The sequence below is a fragment of the Elaeis guineensis genome, chromosome 9, assembly GCF_000442705.2.
Source record: "Elaeis guineensis isolate ETL-2024a chromosome 9, EG11, whole genome shotgun sequence".
Taxonomy (NCBI): Eukaryota; Viridiplantae; Streptophyta; class Magnoliopsida; order Arecales; family Arecaceae; genus Elaeis; species Elaeis guineensis.
In genome coordinates this window covers 98,313,848-98,333,883 of record NC_026001.2, presented here as the reverse complement: position 1 = coordinate 98,333,883, position 20,036 = coordinate 98,313,848, and the positions used below count along the sequence as shown (strand labels likewise).

Below are 20,036 nucleotides of genomic sequence, written 5' to 3'. Positions count from 1 at the left end.
CACTCTAAACCTGTTAAAAAGTATAAAGAGAAGCCATCGAGTACAATTGCCCTTCCGTAAGTTCTAGCTTGAATGTTAAAAATGTGCATATCACTTCCAAGTTTCCTTTCCAATTGCCCCGGTACACACAAAAAAAATAAAAATAAATAAAAATAAAAATAAAAAAAGAACACTGATTCAACTGTTGATACTTCACAAATCACAAACACGACATTACCATTTAATCCACATTAAAAGATACAGAAAAGCCATGCATACAAAGCTCACCGGGCTCTTTCCACCTCAAATGGCAACACTGGGGAGGTGGCGTTGGTGCTTGTCCCACTCCTTGGCTGCTCTGATGCAGCTTTCAATCCAATCTGCTGCAGTTGATGGACCACATGTGACATCCTTGGTCGAACTGATGGGACATGTTGGGTGCAGGCATACACGAGATCCACCACCTTTTGTATAACCCCAACCTCAGGAACGTCTGAAATGAGGGGATCAAGAAGCTCCACGTACCTATGAGTTTGAACCAGAGGAGTTGCCCATTCAAATATAGTCTGCCGACCCACAGATTCAACAGCCTGTGCTGGTCGACGGCCACTGATGATCTCCAAAAGCAGCACTCCGAAACTATACACATCACTCTTTGTTGTCAACTCATTTCTGTATACAAACTCTGGAGCAAGATATCCATATGTTCCAGCCATCACAGTCCTCTCATGCATAACTTCCCATGGTACAAACTTGGACAGGCCTACTCCCATGAGATGGGATCCAAAGTCTTCATCAAGAAGTACATTGCTAGCACGGATATCCCGATGTACCACATGCGGCTTCACCTTGTCATGCAGGAATCTAAATTTGAGCATACAACAATTTACAACTGTTAGTTTATTACGTGCTGAAAACTACAACAAAGAGACGTGTGCTGATCTGGTTAGATACTTGCTTACCAGCAGCTTGAATAAAACCAGTCTCACTAATTGCCTAAACAATTCTCAAGCAACACCATATGAATGGCAACGCTAAGAAACAAATGCAAAAGCCAATGATAAAAAGTACTTTATCAAATTTACAACATTCATTTGAGTGCATATGCAAACCAAATTGGTGGTCCAAGACTTCTACAACTTTAACACCTGATGAGCTAAAGTCAATACATTCTTCAGTATATACATGTTTAATATACCAAAATTTCGGTCAGCATTAAAAAGTGAACTTATGAATATAATACTTTGAAATTTCTGGGCTTTGAATCAGTCAGTGAGGTGGAAATTATGCTCCTAAAGCTTAAATCTTAATTAGTGTCTACGAGATGGGTGTGGTACCCCATAAATGACCTTGCTTTCTTTCCTCCTCTCACACATTGAAATTTGAAGGGTAGCTGCGCTGTCACATGAGCTTGACTGCTGAAATAATAAGCCAAGTCTCTTTACACGCCAGCTAGCCTTTCAGGTTTAACTGTCAGCTTCCTTCTGCCCAGGTTGCCTTAGCAGGGAAACTGGTACAAATTCTCATAGGGAAACTGGTATAGACCTTGATGCAAAAAGCCAATCCACATACTTGGGAGAAGGTTTGTTGGCCAAGGTCAAGGTTATAGTTTTCTTTCTGTAAAAGGGTTATGCAGATAGCAGTTTATGTAACTTATATCGCTGATCACTAATTGATCCCTTTTTTGTGTATGTGTGTGTGGGTATGCGCCTGTGCACATGTGTACGTGTATGCAGACTTATTCATTTAGGTTTTAATTATTTCTTGTTGTAGGTCTACACTTCTAGATGAACTCCCCAAGCAAGGTATGAGCTCTCCAAAGAAAATCCAACTTAAGATGGATGGATAGGATTAATCTAAGAAACCTAGTGGTCAACTGGATCTTATATGAAACAAGACTATAGAGATTGAGTCCTAGGTTTCAGGTAGGATTGCATGCAAGTCGAATGGAGTAAGTAGATGCAAAAAGAGTGGATAGAAATGAACCACCCATGCATATAAATTTTTTCCCCTCCTTTTAAGGAAGTTCCCTACTTTCATATTTTATTTTGATTTATTTTGACCAAGGGTTCTTGAGAACTGTTGGTAAGAAATCGATCTAAAGCAAGTAAAAATTTTCATTAAAAAGTCATAAATTTATGAACAGTCTTTACAATTAGAATATCATGGGAGTCGATTATGAAAAGACCATCTTGGTAATAACATTTTGATAATTGTGGCTGATATACATCTGACCTCCTCTTCATCTGCAATGTATTAGAAGCCTTCCTTGCATGTTAATAGAAGCTCGCAGGTCGGTGACATATGATCAACAAATTGTTTTTCCTTTGGACATATAATTATGTTACTAGAGAAAGAATAATTTTGAAGGGCAAAAATATCCAGTTTGCTTGGAATCAGTGCAGTACTACAAGCCTCTTCAAGTGTAAGGTCCATAAATTAAGCAATTCACGATACAATGAAGATGATTTTATTTTCAAACAACAAGAGTCTATACTGTTATAATTCTTCCTTCCAATAAGACTCTTGATCAAAATAAAAAACAAAGCAGATGCTGGGTAAAGACATAATGAAATTCATTTCTTTTCATGTTAATGGATAAATATGCTGCACCATTCTTAGTTCTTAGCTAAACTTTTAAAGAATGTAAGAGCAAAGGCAAAAATGATGCCAATTGCAAACCATAATTATGGCAGTTGGCTCTCTTCAACTTTTTGCTGATTTCATTCAAACATGAAAAAAAGAGAGATTTTGACTTTTGAGTGAAGATAAACTAAGTTTAACTTAGAATTTAAAGAACAGGATATTTGATAGATTCCTCTCATTATAAACTGACATTTTCACATTGTAGCTATTAATATTATTTCTTTAATGTATTTTTGAATTTTCCTAACATTGACAAAGCTCACACTGAAATTCTATCTTCCCAAGAGTGAGACCATGTAGAGTTGGACGCCTTAAATGCCACCAAAAGACAAGCTAAGTTATCAAATATTCAATTGCATACAGAAAAGAGGATGTAGGTTTAAAGAGCATTTTTTTGTGAAGTTCTATGATGGGCCATCAACCAAATTTTTTTGCATATCACGTGCTTTTTATCACAGAAGTGGTTCAGTTTCATTTGAATTAACAAATTAGTTGGACGATTGGACTCAGAATAGCAAAAAAAATGTTCTTTTCTACTCAGAGAGTGAAACTCTTTAAAACTCACTAACCAATTCATTTCTAGTCAAAGTATATAGAAACTACGAAATGATTACTACATGTAAGGAAACCTAAAAAACATGTGAAAAATATATTAGCAAATTCAATACGTTCAAAGAACCAAAAACAAACATCTGGATGTTTACCAAAGTGAACATTGCATCACTCTACATCGTGAATTAGTTTTTGTAAGCCATGGTGAATTTAGACCATATTCGCTAGCATGAAGCAACTTATATGAAGTAATGGAGAAATCTCCATTCGATTCTCATTTTCAAGAATTCTCATCTAATATACTCTCTTTCATTTTTTTCACAATAAAGTATATCTATTAAGCTCTCTTGATGTCCTACATCACAAGGATTTCTTCCTCATCTTGGAAAAAATTTCAAATAACCACATTACCTTGATTCAAAGCAATGCCCATAAGTTGGAAAACATACAATCAACCAAGGTTTGCCATCTCAGTATGGGCACCGTACTAGTACCATCCTACTATAGTGTCGCAATGAGATACGGTAGAAGATGATGAGGTGCATAGAGCATTGATACGGTATAAGACTGTATCCTGATTTAATATCGGTATAGTATCATATGCCTAGTATGGTAGTGGTATCGACTAGTACGACAAACCTTGCAATCAACAGGCCAGTTCACACTTTCTCAACTCTCTAGTATTAAATGTATTCTCTATGTTGACCTAAGGTCCACGACACTGGTACCAAGATCCGTATCGGCTGACCGATAGTATGAGTTAGTACGGATCTGTACCGGACCGGACCGGTGCGAATTAACACAGAAGCGAAAAAAGAAACCGAAGAGGAAAAGAGAGGAGGGGAAGGGGAGGGAGGGAAAGGGAGAAGGGGGAGGGAGGGAGAGGGTGGCCAAAGGAGACCCCAGTGGTAGCCACAAGCAAGTCCTAGGCATGCTCGGAGGGCCGCCAAGGCTTTCGATTCCTCTGCCAAATTGCGATCGAGAGAGAGAGATAGAAAGAGGTGGGGAGGAAAAAAAAAGGAAGGAGGGAAAGCCGGTGGAGAGGCCTCCGTATGGCCTTCGACTGGCTACCAGACGGCGAAATTATGGCTTGCAGTTCCACGTGTGTGAAACAAGACTGATCGTCTCTGTTTCAAGAGATTTTTTTGTAAAAAGACCGACGACAGTGAAGCCAGCAAATCTATTGCCGGCTTCACTATTCATCATCATTTTTAAAAAAACATGATGAATAGGACCAATGGCTCCTATTCCACGGCCGCAACTCTACCCGCGCCTTTTCCGCCGTCCAGTGGCCATGGCAGCCACCCGACACCCTCCGATGGCCTCTCCACTGACTGCGCCTCCCTCCGGTACCCTCATTCTCCCTCTCTCTATCTCTCTTGCTTAAACGTCCAATCGGACGACATGGAGCCACGGAAGCCTCCACGGCCCTCCAGCTGCCTCGACGGGCCACCACCGACCCTCCGATGACGGCATCTCCTCTTTTCCTCCCCTCCTCTCTCTCTCTCTTCCTCTCTTTCCCTCTCCCTCATCCAGTGTTCTGATTTGAAAGACCGAACCGTCTCAGTTTGCAGTTGGTATAGTTCGAAACACCTGAAACCGCTCGATCAGGACGGTTCGACGAACCATCAGTTGGCCCATATGAGTTTCACCCACCCAATACTCTTTTCCAAATAGAGGTAGTGTTCATTAGACAATTATCCCAATCCCTTAATCCTTTATAAAATCTAATCTCGATGGCCTCTCTCAATAGTTCTTCTATAGTAATCTCCTTTTTCCCCAACCTCTTATTACTCAATCTCCCTATAGGGCTATGTTTCATCCCCTTGAAATTCCTTATCTTTAATCTCTTGCCTTGGTGGTTATGAAAATTCCATCTCTTTCAACTTGTTACTGATGAACTATCTATCAATTTTCAAAAAAGCCCTTTGGAAAAGTATGTTTTAAGGGATCAATTAATCAAACATAGGCTAGAGATATTGCATTCAAAAGATTTAATAACAAGAAACAAATATGTAAACAATATAAGGACATATGATGGATGGGGTCATGTTTCAGCTTTGTAATTAAGGGTTATACTTACGCAATTCCTTGAGCAAGAGTTGTGGCAACTCTCATTCGCATTGTCCAGTCCAAGCTCCTACCCCCTCTGGGTATGTGGTGCAGCCATCTATCCAATGGCCCATTAGCAACAAACTCATAAACAATATAGCGATCACCATGATCATAGCAACAACCTTTCACAGCCACCAAATTAGGATGATGAAGCCTTGCGACTCTTCCAATTTCAGAATAGAACTCCTTTTTCCTTTGAAGGCTAGACCTCTTCAGCCTCTTGACTGCCACCCTAGATCCATCTGGCAAGAGTCCACTATATGTACCACCCGTCCTGGCATCTCCAAGAAGTCGATTTCCTTCACTAAAATTCTTTGTAAGTGATCTCAGCTCTTCATTGGTAAACACTTTCCATGATGGAGGAACTAATGCAGCTGCTGAAGGACTAGGTACTTTGCGTGATCGTCTGCGTTTCTTGCTCCTCCTGTGTACAAGGAGCCATATCACAACTGCTAAGGTGGTTGAAAGAATCAAACCGCTCACAACTGCAAGGATTATGAAATATTCTTTGTGGCAGAGCTTCTGGTGGCATTTCTTCTCTGGTACAAAGTAAGAATTATTATTTGTTAAAATTTTACAGCACAAAATACATCGAGTCACACATTCATGCCAAGGGAAACATGACAAACAGAACTATTTATAAATGATATACAATCTATCCATGGTCAGCAAGAACAAGTGAAGGTGACATGCTATGAAAGTTCAAAGAAACTTTTAAAAACTGTCTATACGAATGAAATTACTTTTCACTCCAAACTGGATATACCATATCAAGAGGGAAATAAATGGGTAGGTCAGACTATACCCTGATCAATCATGCAAATAAGTTCATGAGATGTGTTGCATCTTTCACCAACAAGGGCAACATGATCTTTAGTTACCAAAGTACATGAATCAGTTGGGCTGATGCTGGTGCATGAAGCTTTTGTACAGTTGATATGAAATAGCTTCCCAGGGAAAACTGATTCATTCCAATGAGACTCATTGTCAGACCATTTCCAACCAAAACCAACAGAAGAACTGTAACCCCTTCCTCCAACCCAACACCCTCTTATACTATCAGCACACAAAGACCGAGCAAATCTGAACTCCTGAACTGACGTGAGTGCTGCCAAATGACCAGTAAAATCCTGACAGAGCACCTCTGACCTATCCCATGGAAGGGAACTTCCTACATGTCTGAAGCATTTATTCTTACCGGGGCTAGCTTTCCAACCAGCAGGGCAATATGCTGTCCAGAAACAAGCACAAACTATGAGCATCATAAGCACCTCAGTTTACTAAGTTATGAATTTAATTTATAGAATAATCAATATCCAGGTATAAGAAAACACATGCAACAATAAACACTGCTATCCAAATTAGCTGCATCTTATTTAAAACTGTAGTTACCTGTTGAAATCATGAGATTTAATAACGTGAGGAAATAAAAAAACCACATTGTGATTATAAGTTTATAAAGGTCTCAATAGTTGATATCCATCTATAGCCAATCATAGTTGCTATTTCACTGCCATGGCTGACAAAACTATAATACTTGTTCTTATCCTTCTTTTAACCTCATATATTGTTCAAACAAGTGCAGACATCGATTTGGATTTGCAAGTAAGAGTTACATTTTATATTGCTTAGAAAAATTGCTTATAGAATATCAAATTTTGGAGATAGATGGCCACCTAAGAATTATGTTTTCACGATAATTAACATAAATACTAGTTCTACATACAAATTCAACTAGCTGGTGTCATGAATAAGTGACTTGCCCAGCTCTTGTTGCATTATTAAGATAAAAACTAAACAGAGGAGTATGTCCATTATCAAATGCCTATCTCTTGAACTTACATGGATTTTACATATACTGGAAAGTTGGCTGATCTCACCTCCAGTGACAAATCCTTATGCCAGCTAGGGACTGCTTTGTCTTTATGACCATCTTGCTGAGGATACTATACTGAAAGTGTGACAATCAACAGGATAAATTATCGCTGTTGTATGCACCAACCGAACTAGTCCTATTATTGATGGTTTCAAAGATTTGTTATATGCATAAACTTATGTTTTCTTATTAAACTATATTATGTAATAGGAAAATTGCAATCTTTCTTCTAAGTTTAGCCAATTCGTTAGGCAGGAAACAAAGAAAATAAATAAGCAGAATAACAGAATATGCATAGATCTCCCTTAACTTGTGAGAAAGGTATGAAAAAATGTGCAAGATCTGGCAAGTTTCACAAAGTGGTTTCTCAAATATCTACTAATTACTTTTTGAGATCTAAAACACTTTCTCATCTTTATTCCAATTTCTAGCATATTTCCAGTAACTCTGAGCATCTAAACAATTTTATATCTGGACCTTTTGCCTATGGCTCAAAGTTGGACTTATCACAGTTTTTATACAGTGATGTTAAAATTTCTTACTGAATAAACAAATCAGAGTATCTGAGAAGGGGCACCATAATCAACAACTATAGTCTTTTCATGTCCTTTACTGAGAAAATAGGAAGCTTATTTGCATTTGGCATTTATAGTGTATTTTCACGAATCAGATAATACTATGCTATTTCCTCTGCTTGTATTGGTACTATTTACTTTGTTCGTTGGATCAATAAGAATTTCTTTTTATCAAGGAGTAATGGATTTTGATATATTATCGAAATACTTAGCCCCATCCAAATTCGAATTATTCTGTGAATTGGTACAAAATTTTTACAAGTTCCATTTTTTTAGTATGGCCATTTTCGGATTATTATAGCATATATTTGAGATGGGTCTGTTTATTCATTTTTTATCTTCAACTGTCTCTGCTTCAATTTGTGATGAAAGGTCGACTAGTTCTGGATTGGGGAAGGAAAGTCCACACAATGCAAGGCTAGTGGTATCAGTTGAGTGAATTGGTCTAGCTAAGACCAGAAAATGTAGGTTCCTCAATCAGAAAGAGATCGTAGGGAGACAAGATCAGACCATGTCAGTCATAAAGAAAGCCAATCCGGCCAAGACCAGATGCCATTGACCAAACATGATCAGTTTTTCTCTCTCCTTTTTAAGTCCATTGCAGATTTTAAAGTCACTTAGTTATCATGAAATTCAAGAATAATTGTTAAAGAAAAACCTGTCTCAAAGCAGAAGATAGACATCCAGAAGGGTCACACCTCCATGTATATCTCAACTTACCAGATTCACTAACACTAATTTTCAAAAAGGACAAAAAAGAAAACCTAAAGAATCTCTTCTTTTTCTTTTTTTCTTTTTTTTTACTTTTAACAAAATGTTTTATAGTACATGCCAAATATGCCTGCAGGAATTAACTGCTTCAAAAGAGCATAATGGCCGTATTTCCATTTATTAATAATTTTCAATTACATTAATAAAAATATGTCTGGGTATCTTAATGTAATTTTCAGTACTATGAAATACATGATATTTATTGATGAAAAGTGGATATATGATTGAAAATATAAAGTTTCAATTGCAAATGATGAGCTATAAAATGCATAGCAAAATATGTTCGACAGTCAAGTATGAACATCCTTGGCATTTTGATAATGTCATGCTGAAGCATGAAATGAAGAATATAATGCCAACAAGATCTGTTTAACACTTAGTTTCCAGGCAATGTAACAGGCAACTATATGTATACTGTCAATAGTGGAAAGTGCAACGTTACTCTAATTTTAGTAAATCTGAAAACAAGTGTAGACAGGAGGAACCTCCACTTCTAATAGTATGTTGACCTGTAACTTGTGGAGTAAGCAAAAACAAATATCTTCTCCGAATTCACCCTTTGAAGATAATATCAGAAAGAACTTGACTTAGTAAACCTCTGTCTATGGTTGGTCTTCTCGACTTCTACATTTTGATTTGGTATATGGGTATACCATGCTAATTTACTTATTGGAAGTACGAAGGATATTGTTGCAGTCCAAGAATGGTTTTGCAATCAGAGGCGCTGTTCAGAGATTTTAAGAAACCTGTAACTCACAGAGTAAGCAAAAACAAATATCTTCTCTGAATTCACTCTTTCAAGATAATAGCAGAAGGAACTTGATTTAGTAAATCTCTCTCTATGATTGGTCTTCTTGACTTCCACATTTTGATTTGGTAGACAAGTATAACATGTTAATTTACTTATTGGAAGTACCAAGGATATTGTTGCAGTCTCATAATGGTTTTGCAATCGGAGGCACTACTTGAAGATTTTAAGAAACCTATAACCTTTGGTCAACCATACCATAACCTTTGGTCAACCATGTCAATAGCACTCTCTCTATTTTACCAGCATTTAGGATTGTCTTCCTCCACCCCACCTCAAAAAAGGAAATAGGAAAAAGGAAAAAAAAAAAGAAAAAAAAAATTAACTAAACACATTCAGGACTACCTACATTCAGGAACCAGATCTTGAAATAAAACTTGCTTGAACTTGGAATATATCAATCCCTTGTGTCTTCACTACAAGTCCATCAGATATGACCATGGCAGCAATTGCCAATCTGTCTGCCAGTAAAGATACACCTTATGCTGCACGTCAATATTGCTATCTAGATTAGCAACTAAAAACCCAATTAACAGCACCCAAGATTTCTAAAAAAATGTGATGAGTGAATTTCTGAATGAAAGCTATGCGCAAACAGCCGATGATTAGCAAAGCCAAAGGATTTTTTTTTTTTTTAATAATTTTTTTTAAAGACTGGTTTTCTTAGATTCCTACAGATAACAAAACACTAATGACAAGTAAATAAAGAAGTATCTCAACTAAATCATGACATAAATAGATGCCCTAGTTTCGGTTTTACTATAAACCCTATTTCTTCTTTTCATTTATTTCCCTCTTACTTCACCACCTTCTAATTTTCGAAGTCGTGCTTCTGCTATTAGGATATATAATTTCTATATCAAAAAAAGGTTGTACGCGTAGTAAACAATTCGATTTTTCTTCCTTTACGGTATTTCCTCTAAGCTATCCAGAGACGCACATTCAACACAGTTGTGTTGGACCAATCACATGGCGCAGAGAAAGATAGATAATAAGAATCCACCGACCGGAAGAGGGAAGCGCAGAGAGGAAGTACACGAAAGAACGGAAGAGGGGGAAACTCACAGCCTTGAGCACCAAGACGGGCGATACAGCAGAAGAAGGTGAAGTAGGCCAGATGCACGACGAGCGGAACGCGCGCCCTCGCCATATCCCAACCCCCGTCCCCGCCCCCTCCCCCGCCCACCGATGCCGCACCGAGGACAGGACAGCAGCTCTCAACCTACCCAAGAAATAACGGAGGGAGAGCGAGAGAAAAAGGTGCATGTAGAGGGAAGACAAAGAGGAGGGAGCGAAAGCCAGCCCCTGTCCTCGGCTCAGCTCGCCGTCGTCCTCCTCCAGTTTCTTTCTCAGTCTCCCAGCCCTGCGACGGCGGCTACGAAGTCGAACAAATGGTGGAAGTTTTTTTTTTTTTTTTGTTTGAAGAACAAATGGTGGAAGGTGAACAGTGGAAAAAATTCCAAGGCGGACTGAGAGAGACGCGCTTTGTCACGTGACCCCATTCCGGTCGGTGGAGCGACGTCTTCTGTACCTTAATAAAATCCTGTGCCGTGCTCGACATATGATTTTTTTAAATTTTTTTTATTAATTATACTTATTTTTATATTTTGTTAAAAATAATTAATAAATAAAAAAATATTTCAATAAATTATAAAATATTTATAAACTATTTTTTTTCTTAATTTGAAACTTCTTATGGGCCACTTGTGACTTTAACTCTTTCTAAAATTTTTATTTTTTTATATTAAAATTTATTTTTTATTTTATTTTTTTCCCATTTAAAATTTTATTGATGTTGATTGATTTATATAGAGATTAATTATATTTATGTAAATCTATATATCATAATTTTTAGCTTTTAAGATTATTTTTCTGTCACTTGACATTAGTGGTGGTTACCGTAGGGCTGTTATGAGAATTTAGCACAGCAACTAATGATTTGGGATCTTCGTTCATTCAAATAAAAAATAATAATTTAATTATATTATTTAGGGGATAGTTTTTTTATGTTTTTTTCATTTTTAGCTACTTCAAGATTTAAGGTCATCTTTGAAAATTTTAGACATTAGATTTTTATACTTTATTTCTTTATATGCTATCCTTTTTACGTGACATTTTTGTGCAATCCACGGCCAGTCTCTATCGTGCTAAGAAGAAAGTTATGAGCCAGTTTTAGGAACAACTATATTTTGATGATCTGTCTCACGGGAGAAGTTCACACATCTTAGTATGCTCTCAAACTTATGACATATTGATGGTATTGTGCTTCAATGTGCTTGCCCCACCCCTAACTCAACATGGTGCATTATCTGACATAACATCAGGCTAGCATCTCACTCGTAAATGCTCTGCTGCTCGGTTGCTTCTTATTCAATACTCCTACTATTGCAAATATGCTGTCCATTCGGATTTATTTTTGGCAGGCTGCTTCTACCAAGATGAAGCTCTCAAAGCCTCAAGGAACCAACTCACACAGCCACAACTGGCATAGAATCGCATATACTTGAGACAAAACCCAATGGGAACCCAAGAAACCATCTAATCTCTCTAAAGTGCTCTCCTTTCCCATAGATCTATGGCAAATATGCTGTCTTTTTTAATTATTTTTAGCAAGCTGCTTCTACAAAAAAAGGTTAAGCTCTCAAAACCTCAAGGAACCAACTCACACTGCCACAACTTGCACAAAATTCCATATACTTAGATGAAACCCAATCAGAACCCAAGAAACCCCTCTAATCTTTGTCAAGTGCTCTCCTTCTGCACAGATCTCTGAAAAAGATACTGAAATGCAAAGAAAAAAAAAGCGAAAAGAAAAAAAATAATCACCCATGTGGGAAAAGATCTTACCTTTAAATTTTTTCTATCTTTCCTTTGTTTTTGTTGATTTTTCCTATGTTTTCCCCATTCTTCCTCTATTTTTTCCGTCCTCAAGAGTTCCAACCAGATGGCAAGCTTAGAGCATCCGAATAGAGAAGCTTAGATGATGGCTGGGGTTTTGTGTTAGGTATTTCTTTTCTTTTTCCATTCTCAGGACTCTCAATCAGGTGGGAGGCTTGCTCGACAATGCTGCATAAGATATTTTTTCTGACAACGCCGTTGAGTGGATCTCCAACAACGGAGAACACTGCTTGCTTGACCCCTCCGCTGTCTTGCCTTCCCCCATCCCCCTCCCAGAGAACATCCTCAGAAAGAACACCCACCGGTCCGACCACCCCATCCGTCCACTCCGTGCTCCACCACCATGATTGCCCCTCTTCGATGCCCGCTTTCCACTGCAAAGGTACCCCGTGATGCTCTGCGCATGTCGGAGTCTTTTAAGAGCCACAAACTCTCTCTGTAGATGCTCCGACAGCTGGAAAGTGTGCCAGTCATGCCCCCTCTGCTGAGTGCCCCATCTCCGACAACACTGCCTCCATGGTCGTGCCCCAACTCCTCTCTGATGACACCATAGCCGGTGCCACCGACTTCTGCGGCCTCCACTGTTGGGTTTCGATTGCGCAGTGGTATATGATTTTTAAAAATTTTAACATGCTTCTAACTCTTAAAAACAAGCAAATCGAAACTCAATCCCAAAAAGACTTGCTGATTACAATCAAACATAAAATGCATAATAATTAAGGTAACAAATTATACCCTCTAAAAGATGATGTTCAGATGTAGGAACAGTCTCCACAAGATACTCACATGGATGTCCTCCAATGATAGTCCATATAGAATCAATCACAGACCTTCTCAATCTGATGCTATATCAAAGATAGCTTCACAAGAATCTAGTAGACTTTTCTTCCCAAGGATGAAATGCACTGCAACCTGATAGCCTTCCAAAAACTCTACAAGGATCTGTTAGTTTGCAGGTGATTCGCATGCAATAAAATTCTAGTTACGTTAATTACAGGGGAAGCAGATATGAAATTTTTTTTTTTCAAATCTAAGCATGCAGCTTCAAAATCTTAATCATCTAGAATCATCTAACATGCATAAATAAATTTATAAATCAGTTCTGAAATCAAAATAGGAAGAAAGAAAATATACCTGGTCGCTTTTCTCTCTTCCTTTCTCGGATCAGATTCTGCGGATGTCTAAGGTTCCTATCATAGCCGCACACATACCCAACCTCTACTGGTATCCATATAGAAATATTCCGATCAGAACTTTGAAGCCCCCAGAGTGACTAGCTTTCTTGCAGGCTTCGTTTCTCGGCTTGGATCAGAATCTTTTTTCTTATATTACTTGAAGCAATCTTGTATAGGATTCTAGAGATTGATCCTAATCACCAAGAAAGATCAAGAACCCTTTCTTGAATTTTCTTTCTCTCTCTAAAGCCTTTCTCTAAGATCTAATCTAGAGGTAGTGGGGCGTGGAGATGGAACAGAGAGAAAGGGAGGCATGAAGAAGAAGTGGCGATGAGAAACAATTAGCACACATACATAAGAATAAAATCCTTCACGCATCTCACCCCTTTTATATTGATTTTTGTAGCACAAAAATATATTCCACACCAAAACAAACTCCTAATCTAATAAGATCTGATCTCTAACAAATTTAAATTCAAATTAGGACTCAATCTTAATCAAGAAAGAGTCATACAGAGGTGGGGCGCCAACTATTTGTGCCCCTTTCTCCTTTCACGCATACGTCAAGGAGGGGGCGACAATTTCAGCACCCCCACATCCCATTAGTTAGCCAGATGGAGAGAGAAGCCTAGATAAATATGGGCTCAGGTGGTCAAGTCCAATTGGATTCAATCTAGGTTCAAATCAAATCCAATTTGAATCCGATTCGAATCCAATTTAAAAAGCTGTTAAACCTGATCCAATCAGGATTGAAATCTAAGTCTAATTTGGATTATTAAATCTAATTAATCTTAAATTAAATCAAGACTAATTAAATTAAATCTGATTTAAATTAATTAAGATTTGATTCATAATTTAATCAATCTCAATTAAATTACAACATTTGTAATTAAGTTCCTCAACTAATAATTAGCACTTACTAAATCTGTAATACTTACAAATTAATTCAAATTATCAATCCAATCGATAATTTAACTTTAATCTAAATCATTGATCGGATCAAGCTCCTTTTGTGTGTAACCTCTTAGATTCTATTATGTCTGGTAGTGAGACATACCGTGATCTTTATCATAGTATCATCGAAACTCCTTTCGATAAACTAGAATAATTCTAGCTCAACCCAACGAGAATTCCTTAAACAACCCTAATGAATTCTTACAATCCACTGGTGATGCTTGTGACAATCCAGTAGAACAAAAAAAATCTAAACTGTTAGGTGCAGTTATCATGTGATTCAGTCTTTCTATCATAAGTCTCGACTCGATGGAGGTCATGGAGAACTCATCAAATCCCATCATCAGTCAAATATCAGATTGGCTCAACTCAAGTTCACTTATGAATCCTGTAAAAAAAAATTTCTAATATTCACACTTGCTTCGATCGAAGACTTTCTAAATCTAATCTTGCTAGTCACATAAGACTGCTTCTTTTCTACCAAAATCAATAGATTCTATCTAGGTGCATCCTACTCCAAACAGTGAATCTGAACCTACTGTAGCCAACATATACAGTAAAGATCCAAATGGTTAGGGATCAAGTGAACGTGCAGTCAAACTCAGTAGCCTCACTATGAATAGCCAATGCACCACAGATCAAAAAACTACTCACACCACTACAGCATTGAGAAAACCACTGACGAGTATGTAGGCATCCAAATGATTTCTCGTGTTGGTCACGCTCAGTGCAAGTTATTCTCTAACAACTATCTGTACTCTCATCTCAATGTCCCTACACCGTAGATTCGAGACTTATCTATCCAAAAAGAAGGTGATCCATGCATCGATCTTAAATAGATTGATCACTATCCTCCATGACGATCCTATGATTGGAAGCTTTTAGAAACTAACCACTAATAATGTATGTCTCAAATTCTCAACATCTTGAGAATATACAAAATCATCTTTGTTAATTTTTAGGATAAATCATGGACACATAAATATGGTTGAAAATAAAAATTATCCTTTATTAATAATAAAAATTTTACAAGTACAAAAATAGGTCCTAAAAATATAAAATATATCAGCCAACAATTAACTTCTAGGGCACACATCTAATAGGATCTCCTCTAAAATTTTTTCTCAAAAGATTTGCTATGCCTATTCTGATTTGGATATCCAACACTTGGATATATCAATCTCTTAAAAAGACAAACAATCTATTTTTCTAATTGATTTCTTTTCTCTCTTATTTTTCTTTCTTTCCTTCCTTGCCTTTTTTTTTCTAATTTTTTTTCTTTTTTTTTCTCTTCAGATCACATGCCTAACTCCTCTCTGATAACATGCACATCCCGTGGTAGTGCCCCCTTATTTATAACAAACCAAGGAGTGTGGAATAGGAACACTTCCTTTGGCATAAAATATTCTCATGTGGGACTAAATGTTTTGGTTTCTATATGAGATTAATTTACCATATGGAGGAGTTGTAAGGTAGAAGGAGTCTTCCCTCTTGTGCACAACAACCAAGGTGCCATCAACATGATGTGTGGAATAAAAAAAGGCATGGAGAAATTAAGAGGAGCAGCCCAAAAGGACTCTTCCTTTTGGGTGCTAAATAATATGGCATGGAGAAAGTTTAGTTCACATGAAATACTTCATGTGATAAGGTTAAGGCACCTAGAAGTCTATAGGTTTGAGCCTAATCAGATTAGGTCAAGGCATCAGGTTTTAGGTTAGCTCAAACAGCTTTGGGCTAAGCTTGATTGGAAATATGGGTTAATTCATATGCTAGCATATCAATTAAATCCATAGGATTTTCAATAAATCTAATTAGATTAGTCCATGATCAAATTTTTAAGTATGTGATCCATTGGATTTCACATCTAGCCAACACTAAACACAGGCTCATGACTAAACTAACTCAATTAAAATAGATCAGCCCAAATACACCAATTAATTAGAACTCCTTCTAACTGATTGCTGAATTAAACTCTTTAATTTTTACGAGTTTATAAGTCAAAATTGATGTCTAGCAATATGTCACGACTATCCACAAGATATGAAATTTGATGAAAATATCAAAAATATCTTTCAATGATGAGTTATCATGCAATTCAATCCTTCGATCATATAATATCTTAGATAAGCTATGTAATAAGTGATATATTTTTATATTTATTGAAGATATTTTTGATAATTTATAGTACTAACATCTTCTTAAAAATCTAATTTCATGAATTTATTAATTTTTTTTAAAAAATAAATAATTTTAAAAAAATATATAAAATTAGATATATTTATAAAAAATAAGATGTTAATTTAATTAAAAAATTTAAGCATCAAAATAAAGAAAAATTTTTGAAAAATTTAATGCATATTTTTTTCAATTTTTTAGATAAAAATCGAAGCAAAAATGGAGTCAAAATATCCTAAAAAATTTTTAAAAATAGCCTCCGGTGCATGGTGGACCAGCCGGTCGGTCCACAAAGTCAGAACACGATCCACAGGTGCGGTTCACAGTGCGAGAAAGATTCAGGATGTGATCCAATGGCTGAGATTCAATTCGACTTAGATCGAACGATTACTGTTTATTGTTGGTTTATAAGAGGACTCTTTTGCATGATCCGACGGTCCAGAAGCGATCCATCACATGATCCAACAGTAGAGGATGCTTTCGACTTTGAATAGGAGATCAGAAGCACTGATCAATGGCCCAGATCTCATCCAAATCCAGATCGAACGGTCAGAATCGAATCTGACCCTGATAAGGAGTAAAAGGCTGATCTTTGGGTTGATCTGAGCGGTCCAAACCTGATCCGACGGCCAGAAAAATTTTTAAGAGTTTTAATACATTTTCTAAAAGTTTTAGGACTCCTTTTCCTATCAAAAAATTATGAAAAATTTATTTATAAATAGGGTGTCCAGGAATAAGTTTGAAGAAGAGAAAAAATTAGAGAAAAAATAAAAAAAAATAGAAAAAAAATTTAAAGAGCTTTAGGGATCAAATATTGAAAAATTATGGAGCTAGAGAGCTTGATGCGTGGCTAAATTCTTTCAATCCAGGAATATGATGAAGCCTGTAAATGAATTTTTATTTTTTATTTTTGTATTTAATTTTTATACAATAAAATTATACTTTTATTTCATATCTTTTTATTTTTTTTTTGAGGTATTGATCCAGCTTACATGGCCTATACCCTCTATTGGCGTGCCGTGATCCCTGGATATGATACGTACTTTGAAGAGATAAATCGTAGTATGCTAGATTAAATTTTAGATCTTATAATTAAATATAGATAGTTTATACTCCAATAGGACGAGCTGTGATCTACTGATACAGTTCATATCCCTTAGAGATAAGCTATACTAATATCATTGTTGGGTATAAAATACCCCCCAACTGAAGTTTGGGTCAAGAGTGACCCTCCCGGGACTCTACCGACGTCCGACCTTGGGCGACATGTTTCCGAACCTCTCCGGTGGTTGAGATTCCGCAACATTCTCAAGTTCTGCTGACGGATAAACTCCCACACCTTCTTCCGCAAGTGTCGACCAGGTTCCCCCGACAGACGAACCCCTGCCGCATCTCTCGGACTTCTCCAACGATGAGCTTCTTCAATCGTCTATCAGGCTGCTCCAAATGCTCTCGAGATTCTACTGTCGACCGACCTCCTACAAGGATCAACCGTTCTCCGGACCTCTTCCAAATTTTTTCCCCAACAGGATTCGATCGACTCCAATCCGAATTTCTTCCAGAACTTCGTCAATTCATTAGTGGTCGAATTTTTCCAACAGTAGATCTCCATGACGGATGGACTCCATCCAAGTTTCTACGATGGTCGACCACCTTCCAGACTTCGTCCGAGCTCCCACAGGAGCCAGACTCCTTCCCCGAACTCCTACTGCAGGTAGACTTCATCCGAGCTCCTACGGGAGCCGAACTTCAGCCCCGAGCTCCTATTACAGGTAGGCCTCATCCGAATTCTGACAAGGGTCAGACTCCAAGCCCCCACAACAAGCGGTCTACTTCGAATTTCTACTACGGACAGTCCACGACAGATTTCTACTGTAAGCCTCCACCCGAGCTTCTATTATGAATGAATTCCCTTCGAACTTCTATTGTAGGCAGGCTTCGGCCGAGCTTCCTCTACAAATGATCTCCATCTGGACTTCTACGGGAACCGGACTCCGACCAAACTTCTGTAGCGGACAGATTCAGGAGGAACTCCTATGACACACAGACTCCAGCAGTCGGACCCCTCTAGCGGGTGAACCTCTCCAGCGCCATCCGACATCCGCTATCGATCGATCTTCCGTCGGATTCTGCATGAAACCGAACTTCGTCCACAGAAAGCTCCTGACCGAGCTTCTACAGCAGATGACCTTCACCTGCAATACTAGCACCCAAGGCACCCAACGGTAGAAGGCTCGCCAGCAGCATTCGAGCTCCTCTTAGACGGAGAACCATATCTCTCCACCAGACACCCCAATCGAGCTTCGGCCGACAGGCCTGGAGTCCCTGCCAGGCCACAGTAATGGCCACGACTCTGCTCTACTTCCTGTAATGGATCCCGCGTGACTCCATCATGCTCTGGCGAGTCACGACAACGGACATCACCCCACTCTCCACAACAGGCTCCACGTGGCAGGCCACGGTGATGGCCACGACTCCACTCCACTACTCTCCGTAACAAACTCCTCATGGCCCCGAACGGCTCACTACCAGGCGACTGCAGACATCGCTGTCAATCTGTTACACCCTCCGCCTATAAAAAGGGACTTCCAGATACGTTATTTCCTTAAGCTCTAATCTCTATCTCAAAACTCTGTTAAAAATTTTCGTTCGAGCACTCCATTCTTGTTGAGGCAGAGAACTGACTTGAACGTCGGAGGGTCTTACCGGAGCACCCCCAACTCTTGTTTAGACTTTCTTTGCAGGTCCCGACGGCGACCGCGACTCCCTCGACTCCAGCTTCTCCGACGCCGGTGGATTTTTGCAGCGGCGACCGTGACTCCCTCAACTCCAGCTTCTTCGACACCGGCAGATTTTTGCACCAACAGGATTGGCGCTAAAAAAAGGGCTGTATCTTCGCAGTACCCTTGTTCTTAAAGGAGCGCCCAACGGGACCACCTACGGTCATCTTCTTCGACATCTCCTCCTCCGGTTGCCTGCCTGATCTCCACCTGATGCCTCCCCGAAGGGCATCTACCAGGCGGTCAACGACCTCCGCGGCCAGATCTCAGTGAGCCCCGCAAGCCCCGGCCTCATCTCCGATTTCCCAAGCTCCTCCGACGACGACGATGGCGGTCGGCATGGAGCAGTTTAACCTACTGGTTCAACAGGTCAAAGGCCTCACCGAAGCAGTGCAGGCCATGCAGCAGCAGCCGCAGCAGCCGCAGGCATCAGTGCGGCTAGAAAGAGCATCGTCGGAGTTCCAGAATCCGACGACTGGGCGGGCCACTTGGGCCAGCCACCCTGTCTTCCCTAGAAAAGAAAAACAAAAGGCAGAGAGTCCTCCGTCTGATCACGATTCAACCCCCGAAGAGTCCCTGCCTCTGCTCCACCAGAAAACCCTCGAGGCCCGCAGTCGAGAGGACCTCCTGGATCAAAGACTCCAGGAGATGAACCGACGGATCGAAGAGCTCCGCTGTGCTCCCACTGCTTACGGTGAGGACATCTGCACTGACCCTCCTTTCTCTCAAATG

At 38.9% G+C, this 20,036-nt stretch overlaps 1 protein-coding gene across 1 annotated transcript; it reads right to left on the bottom strand.

Annotated features, from left to right (window-relative positions):
• Positions 1-13: 13 nt before the first annotated feature.
• LOC105033400 (C-type lectin receptor-like tyrosine-protein kinase At1g52310) lies at positions 14-10,754 on the bottom strand. Its single transcript, XM_010908175.4, has 4 exons — positions 10,388-10,754; positions 6,098-6,523; positions 5,261-5,831; positions 14-843 (listed from the first exon to the last, which is right to left on the bottom strand). The coding sequence occupies exons 1-4, from the start codon at positions 10,470-10,472 to the stop codon at positions 264-266; spliced, it is 1,662 nt and encodes a 553-aa protein (XP_010906477.1). The 5' UTR covers positions 10,473-10,754; the 3' UTR covers positions 14-263.
• Positions 10,755-20,036: the final 9,282 nt, after the last annotated feature.